General features: G+C 42.7%; 1 protein-coding gene across 5 annotated transcripts in view; it reads left to right on the top strand.

Moving 5' to 3' along the window:
* Positions 1-21,189, top strand: part of AFF3 (ALF transcription elongation factor 3) — a 285,260-nt gene that overhangs the window by 242,175 nt on the left and 21,896 nt on the right. For all 5 annotated transcript variants that reach the window (XM_028727893.2, XM_077927591.1, XM_077927590.1 and 2 more), the window contains 5 exons: positions 11,230-11,395; positions 12,997-14,022; positions 15,790-15,914; positions 19,626-19,827; positions 20,701-20,828. In XM_028727893.2, the coding sequence (XP_028583726.2) occupies positions 11,230-11,395; positions 12,997-14,022; positions 15,790-15,914; positions 19,626-19,827; positions 20,701-20,828 (1,647 nt within the window). The remainder of the gene's footprint in view (positions 1-11,229; positions 11,396-12,996; positions 14,023-15,789; positions 15,915-19,625; positions 19,828-20,700; positions 20,829-21,189) is intronic.

Raw genomic sequence — 21,189 nt, 5'->3', positions numbered from 1 at the left:
ATACACAAGATCACCCCTTCCCGTTTTCTCTCAGTTAATCCAGAGTAACTACAAACACCATCAATATATATACAGTGGTACCTTGGGTTAAGTACTTAATTCGTTCCAGAGGTCCGTTCTTAACCTGAAACTGTTCTTAACCTGAAGCACCACTTTAGCTAATGAGGCTTCCTGCTGCTGCCGTGCCGCCAGAGCACGATTTCTGTTCTCATCCTGAAGCAAAGTTCTTAACCCGAGGTACTATTTCTGGGTTAGCGGAGTTCGTAACCTGAAGCGTATGTAACCTGAAGCGTATGTAACCCGAGGTACCACTGTACACACACACACGCACACACACAGAGTGGTACCTCGGGTTAAGTGGTACCTGCGCCCCCCCCCGAAAAAAGCACTGTCTGTGTGTGTATGTGTGTACGTGTAAAACCATTCCCACATAAAAATACATTGAAGGATGGGGATAAAATCACACTTGAGAGTACAGAGGGAAGTTAAAATGTGTTGGTGGTTAGCCTAGCTCCATTAAATTATCCTGAGTGTGTGCCCTGAGTCTTTATGCAGTACGCATATAATGATCTTCCCAAAATAGCAATTGTAGCTCTCACATTACATCTGGAGATGCAGATATAATTTATGGGAATGCACCTGTGTCTTTAAAGCGGAAAGTGAGAAGTAGCCTTAGGCATGCTGTCTTCAGCGGCTTCTGAGTAATTAGAAGATAATTATTGGATATGACATCTTTTACTTTGTTATTTTTGTCCAGGTTTTCTTTTAAACGAAATTGGCACATTTATATATTAAGTAGCTTCGAACCAATGCCGTAACAACATCAAACCATATTAGAACATGTGAATTGTCAAAGCAATCTTTTCAGAACTTCATCAGCAAACACCATGGTTTATTAGCAAGCTTTCCCTGCATACCCCCCCCCCCCCGTATTACTAGCTATGCAAGATGCAAATGAAGTATCACACATGGCTTATTCTGAACATCACACTGTAATTAAGTTTGCAGATGGCCGAAAAATAAACAGTGCTTATTCATATAAGACCAATATTGGAAGAGACTTCAAGAGACTGCAAATAATTTCAAATGGATTGGAAGTTTATCCAGAGTTTCTCTAGTGCTAGTATTACTTAACATATGGGCCCTAGATTTCCCTCACAAGGAACCTCCCTAGAGTCCATGTTGCCAGGATTGATACGGGTAGTTATGTCAGGTTCTTACAAGTTAACCATCATACACAGCCCCTACCTAGGGCTTCATTTGTCCCCCATATCAAATGTGTCCTGGTTTTTGTGTGCCAGTTCATTAGTTACAAATGGGAAATGTGATGGATGCAGTGTTTATTTGTTTGTTTGTTTGTTTGCTTGCTTGCTTGCTTGCTTGCTTGCTTGCTTGCTTGCTTTTTAAAAGGTGCTGAGTGTCAAGCGTGTCTGAAAATCATATTGCCTGCTTTCAAAGGCTATACCGTAATAACAAGAGGTGTGTGGAGTAATGCAAAACAGGACTAAGAGCTCCTTTATCTTAAACATTTGTGAAGAAGAGAGAACTTCAACAAGTCGCGTTTCCCCCAGCCCTAGTATGGCAAACTTTGTCTGTCAAAATTCTCTTTTCTATACAACTCCTAAAGGTACATGAGCTATATTCTCATTTGCATCTGGCTAGGCTAGTGAGGAAGGGGCAGGTAGTGGCTGGTGACAGTAGTGTCTGGAGAGCAGAGTGGTGCTGCTTTACCTGCCTTTCCAATGCTAACATCACTGCTGATAACCCAAGACGGTGAGGGGCAATGTTATGTACTGAAGTTCTCACCCTGGGCCAGCAGGGGGGATACTGTAGATAGTTTTCACTCAGGTTCACATATGCAAATAAGGGATTGAAAGTGACATTCAGTGATTGGATAGTTACATAAAATGGTTACTGTTGCATTCTAGTGGAGCTCTATATAAGCAGGCTGGCTGAACCCTTCAGTTCAGTTCTGTTCTGGCCTGTGAATAAACAAGAGCTGTTTGAAGAATCGCTGTGTCGTCTGATATGTTCACCCACAACTTAGCAGGCAAGGCAGCAGAAAGGTCAGTGCGATGTGGCTGCAGTGGCAGGAGTGTCAGATTAACTCCACTGCTGCACATGCACCATAGCCACGTTCCCCACTACCTTGCTCTTCCCCCCTTTCAGTTACCAACAGCAAGCTCCACATTGGTAAGCCAAGTAAGTAATACCACCCCAGCCCATTCTGCCCTGCTGACCACTACTGGCTAGGAATCTATGATTATTTCAAATCTTCCTGAGGTGAGCATGATGCAGTTTTGCCCCAAGAAACTACTGATTGTGGTGTTTTTTAAAGAGCATTATTATATTGCTGTTTGCCAGTTGTCATACTGAACCTAGGATGAGAACAACAAATGTGTCAACATAATGTGTCAGCGTAAGTGCATTTAAAGCATGCTTTCCCCAAAAAAATCCTGAGAACTGTAGTTGACTCCCCACAGAGCTACGGTTGCTAGCATGCTCAGCAAACTACAGTTTCCAGGATTCATTGGGAGGGGAGTCATGCGGTTCAAATGTGCTTTATATGCATAGTGTGTACACAACCTTACAACACTGAACACAGTTTGACTTACTTGAGGAATATGCTGTGGGCTGGGCTGTTAAATTTGCAAGGCCTTCAATTTTACACACACACACACACACACACACACACACACACACACACACACACACCTTGGAAGAAATGTCCAGTTCACCCCTGTTTCTTTTCCTATTTGAATATCCATTTCCTGTGGAGGCTGGGAAAGAAATTTACTTTTCCAGGCCGATCCTGTAAAGAGTTAACTTGCACAGAGCGGGCAGTCTAGCTGCTCAAACTCAGCTGATGCAAGGTCAACGGCAAACACAACCAAGAAAGTCAGAGTTACTTTATTTTTCTTGTGAGCAGGTCAAATAAAACACTGCTGATGTTCCATTTATCTGGTGTGACAAGCAAACACTTGGCAGCCATTGCAAGCGCACACTGGAATCTGGCACCAGTCTCCTGGCCCAGCTGTCAGCCTGCTGACTAATCACTTCATTCTGAAGTTAATGCAGCTCTAGGTTTTTAACACTCTTTCATCTCACATACCCAGGCGCTCAGTCCTTGGAGAGAGCTATTTACTCTGGTAATGCAGTTATTAATTATAATTCCCCCCCCTCCGCTTTTGGCAGTAGGCTACTTGCATTAATTCTTTTCTTCAGCGTTTCTCTAATGTTTACAATCGTCGTTGCAGGTGGGGAGTTATTTTGACACTGCTTCTTCAACTTATCAGCAAGCTGTAATGGAAAGCTCCAAAAAAATATTAGATTGGATTTCCTTGGCTTTGTGTGTGTGTGTGTGTGTGTGTGTGTGTGTGTGTGTGTGAGAGAGAGAGAGAGAGAGAGAGAGAGAGAGAGAGAGAGAGAAAGAGAGAGCGCGAGAGAGAGAGAGAGCTTGTTAAGGTTTTATTTTTAGCATTCTGCTCAGGGATTTAATTAATTAATTAATTATTTTAGCTAGCATAATATTGTAGCAATTAGACTCTTAAGCACTGTGCAGCATGCACCTGGTTTTTGTTTGGAAGGCTAATTTGCCTTAGGTTTGCATTATCGGATGGTACTTGCCGTTCTGTCAGCATAAATAGCATCTCTCTCCCAAGGACAGAGTTTAAGATGTAGGTGTAGCCTGCAAACTCTTTCTTTTTTTTGGCAGCAGCCGCTTCAATTGTTGTGCTCGTAAAGGTGGCACTGTAAATATACTATTATTGGGGGGAATGTTATAGCAGAACGATGCCATGTAGCCCAGTCTTAAATATTTTCTGGTGTAAGACCCTTTTCCCACCCACCACCCACTTCTACTGAGATCAATTGAGTAGGAACTGGAGAATAAACCTTTTCTGTAGGGACATCCCAGTTGTGAAATGCCCTCTCTCTGCCTCTGTACAGTGGTACCTCAGGTACATACGCTTCAGGTTACATATGCTTCAGGTTACACACTCCGCTAACCCAGAAATAGTGCTTCAGGTTAAGAACTTTGCTTCAGGATAAGAATAGAAACCGGGCTCTGGCGGTGCGGCAGCAGCAGGAGGCCCCATTAGCTAAAGTGGTCTTCAGGTTAAGAACAGTTTCAGGTTAAGAACGGGCCTCCAGAACGAATTAAGTACTTAACCTGAGGTACCACTGTATACCCAGTGCCTACAATTCTTGTTTTTATTATTAATTCAATTTTTACCCTGTCCTTCCTCCCAAAGGAGCCCAGGGTGGTCATACTAGCTACAGAAGTACCACAGCATAATTTAAACATTTACAAAAAATTAAAGCAACTAAAAGTACATTGTTGGTATATATACAGCAGTTTCCAAGCTCATGGCTTTCTGGTGCCAAACATTCCAGTCTCTTGTATTTTTATCCACCCCATGCTTTTGGCGATGTATGGCTGCTGTTTATGGACACTTCTGTTAGTATTTTATCCAGATTCTTTGCTTTCCATGGCTCTGGTTTGAAATATGGTTTATTTGATTATGTATTTTACATTTTTATTTTAAAAGATTGTAAGACACCATGGACATTTTATGGAGAGGCAGGGTATAAATGAAATTTCCAGAGCTCTCACTCATCAGGGCTCCCATTTTTAGTATAATTTCCAATTCCAGTAAGGTTGAAAAATATTCTTGTTTCCTCAAGACTTCAGAAGGTGCCCAAGAAAATTGGCAGGAAACAAAAGTAATATTTAATTACCTGGTTCACTCTAGGGCATTCGTTTTCGGGATAGTACCTCTAAATTCCACAAGAACCAGGGCTCTTTCACCCCTTTAATAGGAATTTTGACACATGGTGCTTCTCACAGTGCTGTGTGAGAGAAAAGTTTGCATGCTGAAATCCTGTTTTCTTCTTTTGCTCACCCCTAACTATTAAAGTTCAAGTGCATTTGTTCAAAGGAGCCTGGCAGGCCATAGAATGCATAATGTTTCAAAATCTAAATGACACTTTTAGTCATCTGACTTTCAGTGAAAGCAATTGGGAAGTAAAGTAAGAGTTTTAAAATCTGATCATCACCACCACCATAAGATTCAGGTTTATCTGCCACACGGGCACAATCCTTTCTCGTCTTGGCACTAGGGATGGAGAAGAAATTTTTATTTTGTTCACGTTTTATTGAAAAAACTCCCTAATTCACACAGTTCAGTCCAATGTGCAAAATGAAACATGATCACCGTTCAAATTTTGCACTCGTCCAACTTTTGTGAAGCAGTTCTCCGACTGAACATTGTGAACCAAACCTGTATTATGTTAGGGAAAATTCCATGGAAAAATATTTTTATTAGTCAAAACTGCATACAAACATGTGCATATTAGGGAGAAATTCAAACTAAAAACGCTGGTGTGTTTTTGTTAAGGATTTATTTATTTATTTAAAACTCCCAAAATTGCTGCATAAATGTGGAGTGCTGGATTTAGGACTGGAACAATGAGAAACTGAGGGAAACCAAAATCATCCCTCCTTTGAACTTATGATCAAACAAGGGCCAGAAAATGGAGCTGCAAAGAATTGTGAGGATGGATGAAGAGAAATTAAAACCATGCTGTCGGGTCCTTTGGGACAGTTATTCCTCCCATCGTATACATTATGCCATAAGTAAACTATAAGATCAGAGAAGCACTCCTTTCTGATTTGGGTAATGACTTTTTTTTTGTCCAGTCTGCAGAGGGATGTCATTTAAGTTCTTAGTTCTGAGTGGGGTGACTTGTCATCTTCTGTGACAGGTATGGGAGATAATGTGGGAGTTATGGTTTGGTGAGCACCCTGAGGCCCCTTTGAAGGGGAAGGATGTAGTATCTAGAACAGGGGTCAGCAAACCTTTTCAGCAGGGGGCCAGTCCACTGTCCCTCAGACCTTGGGGGGGGGGGGCGGACTATATTTTGAAAAAGAAGAAGTATGAATTCCTATGCCCCACAAATAACCCAGAGATACATTTTATATAAAAGCACACATTCTACTCATGTAAAAACATCAGGCAGGCCCCACAAATAACCCAGAGATGCATTTTAAATAAAAGGACACATTCTACTCAAGTAAAAACACGTTGATTCCCGGACCGTCCACAGGCCGGATTTAGAAGGCGATTGGGCCGGATCTGGCCCCTGGGCCTTAGTTTGCCTACCCATGATCTAGAACATGCATTCCTTCAGGGCTGTAGGACTCAGTGGCACAGTTAAGGAGCACCTTTGGGGCCTACCTGTAACATCTGGCTGGAGTTGTTGAGCCCCAGAAAGGGATGGCGCATGAATGCCTCCCCAGTCACCTGAAAGGGTGGGGCATCATCATCATCATTTATTATTTATACCCCGCCTTCTGGCTGGGTTTCCCCAGCCACTCTGGGCGGCTCCCAACAGAATATTAATAAAAATAATAAAGCGATAAAACATCAAACATTAAAAACTTCCCTAAACAGGGCTGCCTTCAGGTGTCTACTAAAAGTCAGATAGTTGTTTATTTCCTTGACATCTGATGGGAGGGCGTTCCACAGGACAGGTGCCACTACTGAGAAGGCCCTCTGCCTGGTTCCCTGTAACCTCACTTCTTGCAGTGAGGGAACCAGCAGAAGACCCTCGGGCAGAACGGTAGCGGGTAGAGGATGGGCTACTCCTGGTCAATCGCAGCGTTAGCTCACCCACAGTTTTTGTTATTAATTAGATCTCACACCTTGTTCCCCTATACAGATTGGAATGTTTAAATAAATGTGGCCCAGTTCACCCAACCTTCTGCATCTTGCCTTATTTCTCTGTGTGGCAAGGGCACTGGTTTCTGGGGCCTAGGGCACTATGTTTCCCCCACCCACCCCACTCGGTCTTTTTTTGGGGGGAGGGGCCATTCCACCTCAGTGTTCAGAGCCCCCCTCCCCAGCAACATCAGGACATCATGCAGCTATGCGCCCGGCCCCTCAATGCTTTTGGAGAAAGTGGCGCCTCCGCTGTGTGGTCACAAGGTGCAAATGAACTAGAAAATAAGCAAAAAGAAAAAAGTAACACAGTTTGTGAGGGAAAATAAAGCTCCTATATCCACTGGGAAATTAGATGAAATGCATGAATAGTCTGTGTTAGTTTTCTTAAATTGGATGTAGGGATGCTAAAAGATGGATCTCATTGGGCAAGAGGAATTTGGCTGTCAAAAGGTCAGTGCCGTTTTGTGTAACTTACACTGAGGCAGAATATGACAGCATGGCTTAATAAGCCCTCTGTATCGGATTCCAGTGAGAACTCGGCTGCATTCAGTTTTGAGGGGTCCTCCTATCAGAAACATATAAGCCAATTGTATGTTTAGAAAAGGGCAATAAATATTAACCACAGCCAAAAGATATTGACTTTGGAGAAAAGACATGAAGATCTGGGCATGTATAGTTAGGCTTGAGCGATAACAAGAAAGGCAGCGATCGAAAGTACATTTTCTCCCAAGCTCTTTGAAATAAATGAGACAGGTAAATGTGTTTAGGATTGGTGTGTTAAGAGTCATAGCACTTTTCAGATTTGAATGGTTTCAGTGCTAGCCAGGCAAAGATTTAGGATTGTGGGATAACTGTGTATGGAAATAGACTAAAGATAATAAATTATATGAAGGTACTGGTGCTAAGCATGAGGGCATCTCCTGCCAATGATATGTTTTAAACTATTGAGCCTTTTCCCCTGGATAAGGTAGGGAGAATGTATTTTTGTCTGAGTAATTTGAAAGCAGTACAGATTATGTGCTAGACTGTGTAAAAGACTCTTCAACTGCACAGGAAATCAATTGAAAAACTTAAGTGGTCACTTCCTTTCAGACACTCAGGACGATAGCAGTGCATTGAAATATTAAGTCATTGATCATATACACTTTCAAAACATAAAGTTCAAGTAATTTGACTGAGGAAGAATTAATCATGAACTGTAATTAAATGTACAATATATCCAAGCACTTACAGAGCTATAATGTTGTCATTGGCAGATTATAACTAAATGCTTGTGACTAATGAAATCACATTGATTTAATGAATTTGAAAGGGAGGGAATCTAAATTCGCAATCCTAGATGCTTGGAAGGCGAGCGACTTTTCATTCTGTTTGTGAAAGAACTCTGCTATGCAGCTTGGGGCAATACCCTCAGTGCCACCCCCACTGTGCCCCCACCTTCTTCTCCTTGCTACCACCAGGTGCTTCCTGCCTCCTCCTGCTTTTCCCACCACTGTAACCTTGCATCCCTACACGGCCATGCTTCCCTGGTGCTGCGGCCCACCCACAGTCTCATTGCCATGCCAATACCACAGCCAACCTGCTGTTGCTCCACGTCTGAATCCTGAGAAGTTGGAGTTGCTGTGGGTTGGTGGTTCCTTGGTCCTGGAATTAGCTGAGCGACCTGTTCTGGAGAGGGTTGCACTTTCCTGAAGGAGCATAGCCTGGGTGTTCTCATTGATTCCACCTTATTGAAGGAATGAGTGGCTGCAGTGTGGCAGAATGCTGCAGCTGGCAAGCAAAGCCCAGGCAAATAAGACTTGTAATAGGGCTTTGGTGGTCGTGGGACCTCAGTTGTGGGATAGTTTCCCCCCTAAAGTTAGCCAGATGCTGGCAATGGCTAGTTTATAGTGACATATGGAAACATTCCTCTTCTGCCAGGCGTTCTGAATCTTCAGTACAGTGGTACCTTGGGTTACAGACGCTTCAGCTTACAGACACTTCAGGTTACAGACTCCGCTAACCCAGAAATAGTACCTCAGGTTAAGAACTTTGCTTCAGAATGAGAACACAAATAGCACCGCCGCAGAAGCGGGAGGCACCATTAGCTAAAGTGGTACCTCAGGTTAAGAACAGTTTCAAGTTAAGTAAAGACCTCCAGAACTAATTAAGTTTGTAGCCCAAGGTACCACTGTACTGGCTTATTTATTGAGAGGGACCAAAGGAGGGATGTTGTATACAGAATTGAACCATGAATTTCAGGTGCCTTGTTTTTGTGTAGTTTTGTATGTTGCAACCTGCCCTGTGATCATTTTGTATGAAGTTCAGAAACCTTAGCTGGTGCAGTGTTCAACAGCCAGGTAGCTTTGAGCATCTAACACCAATCTTGGTCCAACTGCCTTAGCTGCCAGTTAGTTTCTGGGCCCAATTCAAAGTGCTGGTTTTGACCTATAAAGCCTTAAATGGCTCAGGACTGCAATTCCTCAGAGACCACCTATCCTCATATGAACCAGCCCGGACCCGGTGATCTTCATCTGAGGCCCTTATTCATGTGCAACCTCCAGAGGGTGGCAACATGAGAAGTGGCCTTTTCTACAGTGGCTCCCTGTTTGTGCAGTGTTCTCCCCTGGGAAGTTCGCTTGGCCCCCTGTTGCATATCTTTCGGTTCTAGGCAAAAACATTCCTCTTCTCCTAGGTCTTTGACTAATTAAACAATCTATGGCCTTTTAAACACTTTGTGTGCACGGTGTGTGTGTTATTGTTTTGTTTGTTACTATGTCACATATTTTTGTCTCTTTATGCTGCAAACCGCCCTGTGATCCTTGGTTGTAGAGCCGTATATAAATTTAATAAATAGATGTCTGTGTTTGCTGGGCAGCTGCATAAGCATTTTCTAATTCATGGTAGAGCCTGTATTTTGCAGGTTCAATCCCTGGTATCTCGGGTTAGGGCTATGAAAGACTCCAGCCTCAAACCCTGGGAAACTGCAACCAATAGTTGTCAACAATACTAGATGGACCCTTTGACTTGACTCGCTTGTTGTGTCATGAATTGCAGTCTTACCTGGCAGATGGCAGGTAGCTGCCACCATTGAGCATAGTAGAAATGGGGCATTGTTGAGCTGGGGAGCTGGTTTTGGACTGGGAAGCCGTGAACATGCCCACCAGCAACAGACTGGGTTAAAATGCAACTCTTGGCAAGGAAGGACAACTCCTCATTAAGGTGGGAAATAGGTTAAAGTAATCAAGCATGCCCCAGCAGCAGCAACTGGACTCACCAGACTAGTCTGATGAACACCAGTAGCACAGGTGCAGAAACAGGTTGTTGTCTCATTATCAATACAAACAGAGCAAGTGATTTGAGGGCGATTGTGCCCAATAGAGCTGGGCAATATATAGATATATCACCCAAAACCGGTTTGAAGTCCTTATCATGATAGCAGTTTCATAATTTTTGACCTGACAATATATTGCGAATCATGGTGTGTGTGTGTGTGTGTGTGTGTGTGTGTGTGTACGTGCGCGATGCAAAAATGACAGTGTAGGAAAAACCATGAAGCCAGCCAATGCCTCTACATAGCTCCATCTTTATTTCAGACATTGTGATATATCAGTACATCACAATGTTTAGCTGGTGGTATATTGTGAAGTTAAAAACCAGATATCGCCCAGCCCTGTTCACCTCTACATAAAAAGGTAAAGGGACCCATTAGGTCCAGTCGTGACCGACTCTGGGGTTGCGGCGCTCATCTCGCTTTATTGGCCGAGGGAGCCGGCGTAGAGCTTCCGGGTCATGTGGCCAGCATGACTAAGCCGCTTCTGGCGAACCAGAGCAGCACATGGAAACGCTGTTTACCTTCCCGCCAGAGCAGTACCTATTTATCTACTTGCACTTTGACATGCTTTCGAACTGCTAGGTTGGCAGGAGCAGGGACCGAGCAACGGGAGCTCACCCTGTTGTGGGGATTCGAACCACTGACCTTCTGATCGGCAAGTCGTAGGCTCTGTGGTTTAACCCACAGCGCCACCCATGTCCCTCACCTCTACATAGTTCCATCCTTATTTCAGACGTCATGATATATCAGTATATTGCGATGTTTAGCTGGTGATATATCACGATGTTGAAAACCAGATATCGCCCTGCCCTTGTGCCCAACGTCGGAGTATTCAGAGCCTAGTTATTTGTGGAACTTGTTGGTATCGCTAATGAACACACACATTGTTTCCCTCCTTTCCCTCTTTTTGCAAGCTCTACGTTTTCCTCTGTCCTGCTGACATGATGTGGAAAGTTGCATGGTAGATGCTGCGCCTTAATTTAAATACGACCACCATTGCTAAACTTCCTTCTGGACAAATTCTTCCAACAGGCCTCTGTTTGCTAACATCTGCATTAGTGTGAATCCTGCAAAAACAGAAGTTCTTTTTATAGGGTATAATAGACATGTTCCTTGATTTACGTTCTCTCTCTCTCCCTCCCTCCCTCTCTCTCTCCCCATTCCCTCCCACCCTTTATTTGGGTCTGGCAGCACCACTGTGCAGCAATCCAGCTGCAGGATCGCGGGGATCACCAGCAAGTGCTCAAGCAGCAGCAGCTCCAGTGAATCTGAGAGCAGTTCAGAATCCGACTCAGAGAGTGAAAGCAGTTCTACCGAGAGCGACAGCAAGAAGCCCTCTCATTACTCCAGCCCAGAGGTAAGGAGTTCTGCATCTTTCACTCCCGTTGAGTGAAGTTAAGTTTCCGAATCAGTGGAACCTTTGTCCCAAGTAATGTGTTTAGTGAGGATCAAGGAGGTTTTATGCAGTGCTTTTTTTTAAAAAAAAAAGAAAAGGTGCCAGATCTCACCATGAAGTTGTTACCGTAAGTGCCACACCTTTAACATACTTTTTACATGGGGGGTGTGGGTGGGGAAGGTGCCACTACTGTAGAAAAAAAGCACTGGTTTTATGTGGCATCTTGGTGGGTGACTTTCCCATGCCTGCATTTTGTGCAGTTGAGGAATTGTGGGGAAAAAACACTATTAAAAAATCATTTTCAGCCCTGTTGGAAACACAAGGCAGCCTTGAGCCACTAAGCCTATGAGACTAAAATAAAAGAATGCATACGCTTTTATGCAAATTTCAGGGCATGGCTGAGCACTGTGCATGTTTAGCAGTGTGTCCTATATGAAGTATGAATGCAATATAGCCTATATTCCAAGCACCGCCCCCCAAGCTTACTACATTGGCAAACACCACTCCTATAGCGTTTCACTCCTGTGACAAAAGGACCACTCCCCTATGTTCCTGGTCCACTACACCACTGTTCGTAGTAAACTTGCAGCTTCTAAACCTCAGTTTTATTCATTCATCTAAAACATTTATCTACTGCCTTGTATGAATGACCTTAAGGCCATTTAGGAAAAAAATGAAAAGCAAGTAGCAATACCAGCAAAGCAAACAGCAGATAATAGCTGGGATAAAATAATATATTTACACTGTATTCCTATACACCAACAAAGTGCACTCCAGACACCACTGAACTACAGCTGCCAATATCCCTGTTTTAGTTTTTGTCCAGAAAATCTGGAAAACACACCTTGCTCCGAACACTTTCCTGGGAAGTAAGTCCCATTGAACTCAGTGGGGGCCATTTCTGAATAGGCATTGTGGGATTGTGCTGTTAAAAGAGATAAAAAATAGCTATTAAATATTCACAGTAAACACAGGAATACTTCCTTTGGATGGGGCTTTGTGTTCTTGTTTCTGAATAAGATTGAAGAGTAACATCTGTTCAACCTTGCAACTCCGCCTGAATTCAGTGGTTCATGCTTGTTTCTAAGGTCATTTGTTTCTGTTGGTAGTGGAGGAACACCATTAATCAATGCCTACGCTATACTAATAAAAGTCATTAACTGTACATGTTGTCTTTCATATGGTTTCCTTCCTTTTCTATTCTGAGAGGAGCCCCAGTCAGTTCTGGACAAACTTATGAAGGGTAGTTCTCTTTATGGAATCTCCATGTACAAAGGGGGTGCACTTGTGAATATTAGATGCTGGTATTCAAGCCAGGAGACCATCCCCATCATGTTTTGCTTGTGAGGGATTGAGAAATCTGGCTGCCACTGTGGGAAATGAAGTGATGGATAGTCTGTTATGATAATAGAATAGCCATACTTTTTAGTTAAATCATATTTTTATTTGTTAGCCATGAGAAGAATAACCAGTTCCTTAAGAGTATAAAAGCACTGTAAAGTCTCTACTGTATAAGCTGGAGTGTTATGAAATGTTTGGAGTTTCAAACTTTATTTTCCTAGCCTGAACAGCCATCGTCAAACAAGTGGCAGCTGGATAAATGGTTAAATAAGGTTACTTCACACAAGGCACCTATTCTGAACCAAAACGGACTGGAGCTCTTTCAGTGTTACAGCAAAGGGAAAGATGAAGGGCAAGACTGTGAACATTTACCTCCCATTTGCCAAACCGGTCTCAGAGATAAAGAGGTTAAGAATCCCAGCAAGGAGGACCTGAGGCCTAGGACAGCTAACAAAGCCCCGGGGCATAAAGGAGGGAAGCAGAAATCGCCTCCTTCGGCTGCTGCCATTTCTGGAGATAGTGGTCCTCTGAGGAGGACAGCCTGCAAAAAACAGCCAAGAAGGACAGAGAGGACCTCTGGTGGTGATATCTTAAATGGCCATGCAGCTGATGATCTTGACTTGAACCAAGTACATTTGGAAAATAATAGCACATGTGAACAACCTAAAACCAGGCCTTGCAACAACAAAGTAGAGCACAGGAAGGAAACACGTGCTGCCTGCGAAAAGAGGCGTACAAGGGGGTCAGGTAAAACAGCACCCAAATCCAAGGAATTTATTGAGACAGATTCTTCGTCTTCAACGTCCTCAGATACCGATTCTCAGTCGGAACAAGAGGATTACCCTTTACATAAGCCTCAGACTGTGACCTCAGCATCAGCTGGAAGTGACCAGAAGCTGAAGGACCCTGGGAGTAATAATACCAACAAAGCAAACAGCAGTTGCAGTGCCTTTGGTTCAGTTAACACCAGGACTAGTAACGATATAGCAAAGGAACTGGAAGAGCAGTTTTACACCCTGGTTCCATTCGGTCGGAACGAGCTCCTATCTCCCCTGAAAGACACAGATGAAGTGAAAGCACTTTGGGTCAAAATTGATTTGACTCTTTTGACCAGAATTCCACAGCACTTACCTGAGGAGCCACTGCAAATTAATGCTGGAGTTAAAGAAGCAATCAGTATGCAGCACAACATTGTTACTGATCTGCCGGCAGAAAAGGTCATCCCCAAATCTAGAAGGAAACGCAAGGTAGGCTCCTTAGGTTTGTTTTTAATTTTTAAAGGGCTAAAGGGAAGTGCTTGGTTGCATCTAAAGTGTATGCCTGTACAGTGGTACCTCAGGTTAAGTACTCAATTCATTCCGGAGGTCCGTACTTAACCTGAAACTGTTCTTAACCTGAAGCACTACTTTAGCTAATGGGGCCTCCTGCTGCCGCCGCGCCACCGGAGCACGATTTCTGTTCTCATCCTGAAGCAAAGTTCTTAACCTGAAGCACTATTTCTGGGTTAGTGGAGTCTGTAACCTGAAGCGTATGTAACCTGAAGCGTATGTAACCTGAGGTACCACTGTATAAGTTTCCTGGGTTGTATCCAGTGCTATGTGAGCAGAGTTCTACCTGCACAACAGGACATTCATTTCCTCTTCTTCCCCTCACCCCCTCATTCTCACGGTTGGCTCCAGAGGGTCCCCCAACCCTCTGGAGCTGATTTTGATGGTGTGAGGGGGATAGAGGGGACAAGAGAGGACATTCCATTGCATTCATGGAAGTCTGTTGTGCCAACACAGTTGTAGCATTGGGTCTACTGCCCTTATCCTTCAGTCATTATAGTGGCTCACAGCATATCCAGGGGTGGTAGAGGTGAAATTTAGTCAGTCCACATTTTGCAAACCTACCATATTTCAAAACCAAAATGTGAACTGAAGCACAGCTGTCCTTTGAAATTTGTCCTCCTCCAAATTCTGCAATGCAGTTCTTAAGCACAAAAAAAGTTTTTTTTTTTAAAAAAGTACATATCATGAGTAACTGTGCACAGAAAAGAACACATTAGTGAAAACATTGTACAAAAATTGCTTGCAAAAAAGTACACATTAGAAGGAAAATGCCTCAAAATGTGTACAAACTTTGTGGGACCTTTTTTTTTAAAAAAAGCAAACTGAAGCAGGCATGGGGTAAACTGAAGTTAAGGTTGGAAAAATGATAAATTAAGAGAAACCAAAATTGACAGATTCATCCATTCCTGTCTCTCTCTGCAAATGCAAATAAGATTCCATATATTTTAGGAGAAATCCCTAAATGATCCCCTAAGAACTTTGAAAGATATAAAGAAATCAGAATATTTTTTAAAAAGTAATGCAGATGAGGCCTACATTTCTGTTTAGCATACAGTTAATTTCTAACTTGACCCTAAAGCTAGAGTACCCATCTGATCAGGATCACCCAGCGTATTGGGGTAGCACCATGTACCCACCTTCTCTAGAACAGTGTTTCTCTCGCTTGCTAGGATGGAGAGGGGAGGCTGGCAGCAGTGTTGGGCCTTGTCAGGTCCCCCTGCCAACAGGACCCCAACATTTATCACATACACTTGATTTTCCCCAAAAGTCCTATATGCACTGGTGATTTGTTATGTGTTGGGGAGCAGTGATGCCACACTCATTGGGGCAGGGATGAGGCAGAGTGAAATGGCGCTAAGGTCAGAGGAGCTTCAGGTTGACAGGAGTCAATGTCAAGGACCACTATAGAAAGTAAACAATGTGCCCTTTAACTAATATACATAAACAAATGTTGACGCAGAAGGAGTTGTTATGTTCCTAATTGTGAATAACTGGCATGGCTTAATACTTAATATATGTACACATACATACATACATACACACACACATACATGAACATGCATGCATGCATCCTACCAAAATATAAAATTTGTAAGCACTACAGTGTTCAATAAATAGTAATATTCAACGTCTATACTATTACCTGCACAAATCGATATATGATGGACCCCTTTCTTCCCTTAGTATGAAAATGAGGAAGAAAACAGGGAGAGCAAGAAGATTCACACTGAGCAAGAGTGCTCTTCACATTTACTTGCTTCAGCCCAAGTTGCTTCTGCACCAAATAATTGCAATATGATTAAAAACAGGTATGTGTTTCTTGTGTTAGATGAGATTCGGCCTTTTAAAATTCAGTGTAAATGATTCTTGGTATCTAAAGGGAAACGATTTTGCATATTGGTGCAATTTACTGTCAAAATGTGTTAACTTCTACTTACAATTACTGGATTTCGTTCAAAATATTTATTTGTTGTTATGGCATATGAAAAAATCTTAGCATTGTAAATATGTGCAGCAGAAAAGGGGGCATGTTAAACTGATTATTTAAAACTGCCACTTGGCTTGAACCTTCAGGGTAGGACAGGATGCAATAATTTAAAACAATTTCTAGAGGTGTGGCATGCTGATACCTTCATCTTGATTGTCAGTGGCTGCGGTGATGCCAGCCTAAACCTCGCAACCAAGCAGAGCACGGCCACACTGAACCGCCTGCCTACCTGTTCAGGGGGAGCTCGACCAGCTGGCTCTTGGCAGGAGGAAAGGAGCACCAGGTTGGGCTCCGCTGAGGTCGCCTGTGTGGGGGTGCCTGGTTTGCAACCCCTCCAAAATTGTGTACCCAAGGCCACAACCCCCCTGGCACTTCCACACAAGTACTATGCCTCTGTCAGTGGCACTGGATTCCTGTAGATGTCAATTTAAATGATCTATTGTGAACCTTTTTTAGCATGGTTGAAGTTGCAGTTCACACTGGTGCTACAAGAGAACCAGAATTATTCAGTGGCAAATTTATGTGGGAAATGGCCGTTATGTGCATGCAGATAGTCCCAACTTCTCCAGCTAAAAATAGCAGGTGCTGGGAAACATTTCTGCCCGACACCTAGGACAGTCACTTTGAAACAGATAGTACTGGGCTGAGTGATCCAGTGGCCTGACTCTGTTTAAGGCAGATTCATATGTTGATATACTTCTATTAGGGATTGGGCTTTGTGGGGTTTATTTATGGGAATTCACTGCAGGGCTTGTTGGTTCCTCTGTGGCCTGTTCCTCCCTAAGGCAGACAGGCATTTGCACAGGCTGCTTGTGTTGATGTCATCAGCATATGCCAGTGTCTTGGTGCCTCTGTCCATATTGTGTGTAAATTAAGAGAAGGTGACAAAATGACGCTGGCGTGGCGCTAGAGAATTGTGTTTGCTGTCACAAGCGGTGTTATGGCCATTAGGGAACAGTTAACTCAGCTGCGATACTGCATGACTTGTACAATTAGGACTGCGCTTATCTCAAATGATGTGCAAGGAAGGGGGAAGATTTGCATTTCTCAATGAAAAATATTTCTTCTGTGATGGGGAAAGGGATTTTTTCCCATAACAGAGATAGTTCCTTGAGGGATTTGGGGGGAAAACACTACTTAATAGACATTTTGCTTGTACAGATGATGTAATTTGAAGTTCACTATCTCGAAAAGCGCCTAGGGCTTGCCGATCGAAAGGTCAGCGGTTCGAATCCCCGCGGCGGGGTGCGCTTCCGTTGCTCGGTCCCAGCGCCTGCCAACCTAGCAGTTCGAAAGCACCCCCGGGTGCAAGTAGATAAATAGGGACCGCTTACTGGCGGGAAGGTAAACGGCGTTTCCGTGTGCTGCGCTGGCTCACCAGATGCAGCTTTGTCACGCTGGCCACGTGACCCGGAAGTGTCTCCGGACAGCGCTGGCCCCCGGCCTCTTGAGTGAGATGGGCGCACAACCCTAGAGTCTGGCAAGACTGGCCCGTACGGGCAGGGGTACCTTTACCTTTACCTTATCTCGAAAATTAAAGCCTTTTTTTAAAAAAAAAATTTAATCCAGAATGTTACAGAAATGAAAAACCATATTATAAACTCAGAGCTAGCAGACTGTTCAGTCCACAGTCTTACCCTGCCGTGTTGTCTTCCAGCTAGACTATTATGTTTTATGGGTATTTCTTACCTCTTTATAGATGCAATAGAGCACAATATGTGCTTAATCTAGTCAGGAAAAAATATGGGGCAAAATGTACTTCGTTTTATAGCACTGTTTTAGTGTTCTAAGTTAATTTAGCAGGTCCTCTCTTTGTTCATTAATTTATCTTATTAGTCTTTAAAATCTGGAAGCACCATGCTTCATAATTTAGAAGCCTTTTTTATAGGTTATCACCCAGCATATAGCCTACTCCAACGTGGACATGTGTAAAAGGTAAAACCGTGCTTCCGAAACAGTGCTCTGCTGCTAGTTTAAAATGCAAACATTTTAATATACGTTTTCCATCCTCTTGTAAATGTGCACTTTTTGTGAGGAGCGCAAAGAGCTTCACAGCATGGTTGCCTCACCTGCAGCAGTGCTATCATCCCATTGTGTTACTGAAGGATGAGCCGTGGGAGCCCTTCCAAGTCTACAGTTCTAGGATTCTATGAAATGCTCCTTGCTCTCAACTTTTAAAAAAACAGTACTTAATTTATGCCCTTTTATGTCACACCTCCTTCGTGGAGCTCAGGGTGGTGCACCTAGTCCCTCCTGACCCTCATTTTATCCTCACGATTACCCTGTGGGATAGGTTAGGCTGAAAGAGAGCAACTGGCCTAAGGCCATGCAGATTGCATCACGACTTAGCAGGGATTCTATCCCAGTCGTAGTCTAACACTCTAATTCAGGCGTAGCTCACATGGTACCCTCCACTATTGTCAATGCAGGCTGGGACTGATAGGAGCTGTAGTTCAACAAGGTTTGTAGGACACGGCATCGCTACTCCTGCCTTAACCATTATACAGCAGTAGCTCTTACAGCGCAATGAATCTTCACTTCAAAGTAGGTCTCACCGAGTTCAGTGGGGGTTACTCCTAGGTAAATGGTTACAGGATTTCAGTCTTAACCATTTTCTTATAAATAAAATGATAGAATGCCCTCAGCTTTTAAAAATACATATTTAAATAAGCATTTATGTGTGAAACGTTGTGCCAATTTTTTATTTTTAATGGCACAGACAGGAAATAAACTGATTTCTCTATTCCTGACCCAATATTAATGTCGAACACTTGTGTTCTGGTCTTTTGGTTCTGCCACTAAATAATGTTACTCTGGGTCAGAATGTCTAGGCCACAATGTGGCTGTGAAACAGAAACAAATGATAAAAATTATTGTCTGTTGAACTTTGCTCTAGGAGCAATAAGTAGCAGCATACTGCAGAATGCCGGAATGGTTTGATTTTGTGGAGAAAGCTGCACTTAGAGCATTGTAGTGCATATTTATCAATTTCCTTCTTTGTGCTCTTTTGGCTTTTTGCTCTTTACCAGCTCCATGAGCCTATACTTCGCTCTCCTCAAACCCTGAATCAAATTAAGTTAACAGCACTATCAGAACCTGGTCAGCAAGTTCAGAGAAATTCCAGCCACTTAGAAGCACATTTCTCCGTTTCAGCCAACATGAGGTTTATCAGCCTGACTTATGAAGTGTCACCTGTGATTGCAAAATTGTGCTCCATAACCTAAACCTACTCTTAAAAGCTTCATCTTATTTTCCAACCATCTTTTAAAACAATATCTAGCAACTCCTCATTTCTGTTATAAGTACTTGGATAGATACTAACCACCGAATTGTAGTTTGCTTCTAGAATAAAAGAGAACAACGATCTAGAGCTTTGATCCTCATGCTGCAAAAGTTGTTTCCAGATGAAACATTGGTCAGCAGAGTTCATCCTTCCAGTAAACTGAAACGGATAGTGTTCATAATATATAAAATGTTTATTTCCTCCCAAGTGGCATTTGTGACCATCCATTACTGTAATTTCCATTTCCAGCTTGGCAACACCAATAAATAAAAATGAGAAAATGCTTCGATCGCCTGTTTCACCCATCTCTGATGCATCAAAGCACAAATTCTCTGGTGATGATCTAACTTCTTCTAGCAAGCCTCAGGGTGGCAACCTATTATCTTCCATATCCTCAATAAAAAAACACAAGAATGAGATTCGTTCCCACTTGCACCAAGGAGATTTCAATGTAAGTTTTGATAACAACGCATTTAACATAATAAGAGCATCTGTTGCTTTAGAAACCTGCCCATCTACTTTTGGTCCGTGAGTCTCATTTCTGTCTGAGGTATGGGTCATATTTGGGACGGTGTGAGAGAGCCTTCTCAGTGGCAGTGCAGAGTGTGCATGCAAAATGCAGCTGGCCTCCCTCCTAGTCTTCTGATGCCATGCAACCTAAAAACTTGTTGCAGCAGCAAGGCTTTGGTCTTATGAGTTGCTTAACTTAGTGCTTCCGTCACATTCATTTTTGTTAATTTCTATCCGCTAGTCATCTGTGTATTTTATTATTGTTTTTTAAAATGTGATTCTGCGTAATCCTTGTTGTTGTTTAGCCATTTGGGGTGTTTTGACTTGAAATGAAAAGCCAAGGTATAAATCTGTAAAATAAGCACACATTTGAATAGCAAGATTAGCAGCAATGTTGTGTGCATAATTATGTATGTGCAGCCCAAGCCTATGCACAAGAAGATGAAGGCATACAAGGTTGCTCTCCATTTTCCAGTTCAGCAGCTTCCCCTTGAATCATCCAAGCCACTTCTTAATCAAGGAGCAGTTAAAAATCGCTCTTCTTCATTCAGTGAAACAAACATTCCTATGTGTTTTCATATTAGACTGCAGTGTTTAGTTTATTAACCTATGGGGAAAAAACTTGCTATCTGTTAAAAAGTTGCCCCAACTTATCAGGCAGTAGATTTTGTTTAAGGTTTCATAAAAATAATTAACCTTTTTATTACAAAAAATCTGCTGCATGCTTAATTTATAGTTAAGAATACTTTAAAAGGGGTAAAAAATGAGCGAATTTATAACTGATTTCTGATTGCCTCCTTTACTATTTCTTCAGAAAGCAATGTACATCAATTCAGAAAATTCTGTACTCTGTAGCAAGGCACAGTGCCAAAAGGAGCCCTGGTCACCTGTATCTATTATGCACAAAGACTGTAGAAGAACAAAGCTTATCTTTAATGATGGGTGAGTAGAGGGGGTGGTTTCCTCTAGAGATTCATGTTTCATTCCCTCTATTTCTGATGTTCAGGCTGCGAGTGTTGCTGCTTTTGTGAAGGGAAGGTGGTAATTACATACTTTCTCTATAATAAGAAAACTCAGTTCTCCTCCAGTTGTTCGTCTACAGCAGTTCCACTGCCACCATTCTGAACCCTAAGCTCACCAGTAACCCAGTAACTGTGGGGTACTGGCGTGGTTCACAGCACAGCCATATACAGATACTCTGCTTAATATAAGTATCTACATTTATCTATTACAAGTTTGCTTTTGCCTGTCATTACTTGCTCTCTAATTTCGCATTTTTTTTGTTCATTTAATAAATGTATTG

The sequence above is a fragment of the Podarcis muralis genome, chromosome 4 (genome assembly GCF_964188315.1).
Source record: "Podarcis muralis chromosome 4, rPodMur119.hap1.1, whole genome shotgun sequence".
Taxonomy (NCBI): Eukaryota; Metazoa; Chordata; class Lepidosauria; order Squamata; family Lacertidae; genus Podarcis; species Podarcis muralis.
Note: the sequence above shows the minus strand (reverse complement) of the source record. Positions and strands in the feature narration are given on the sequence as shown.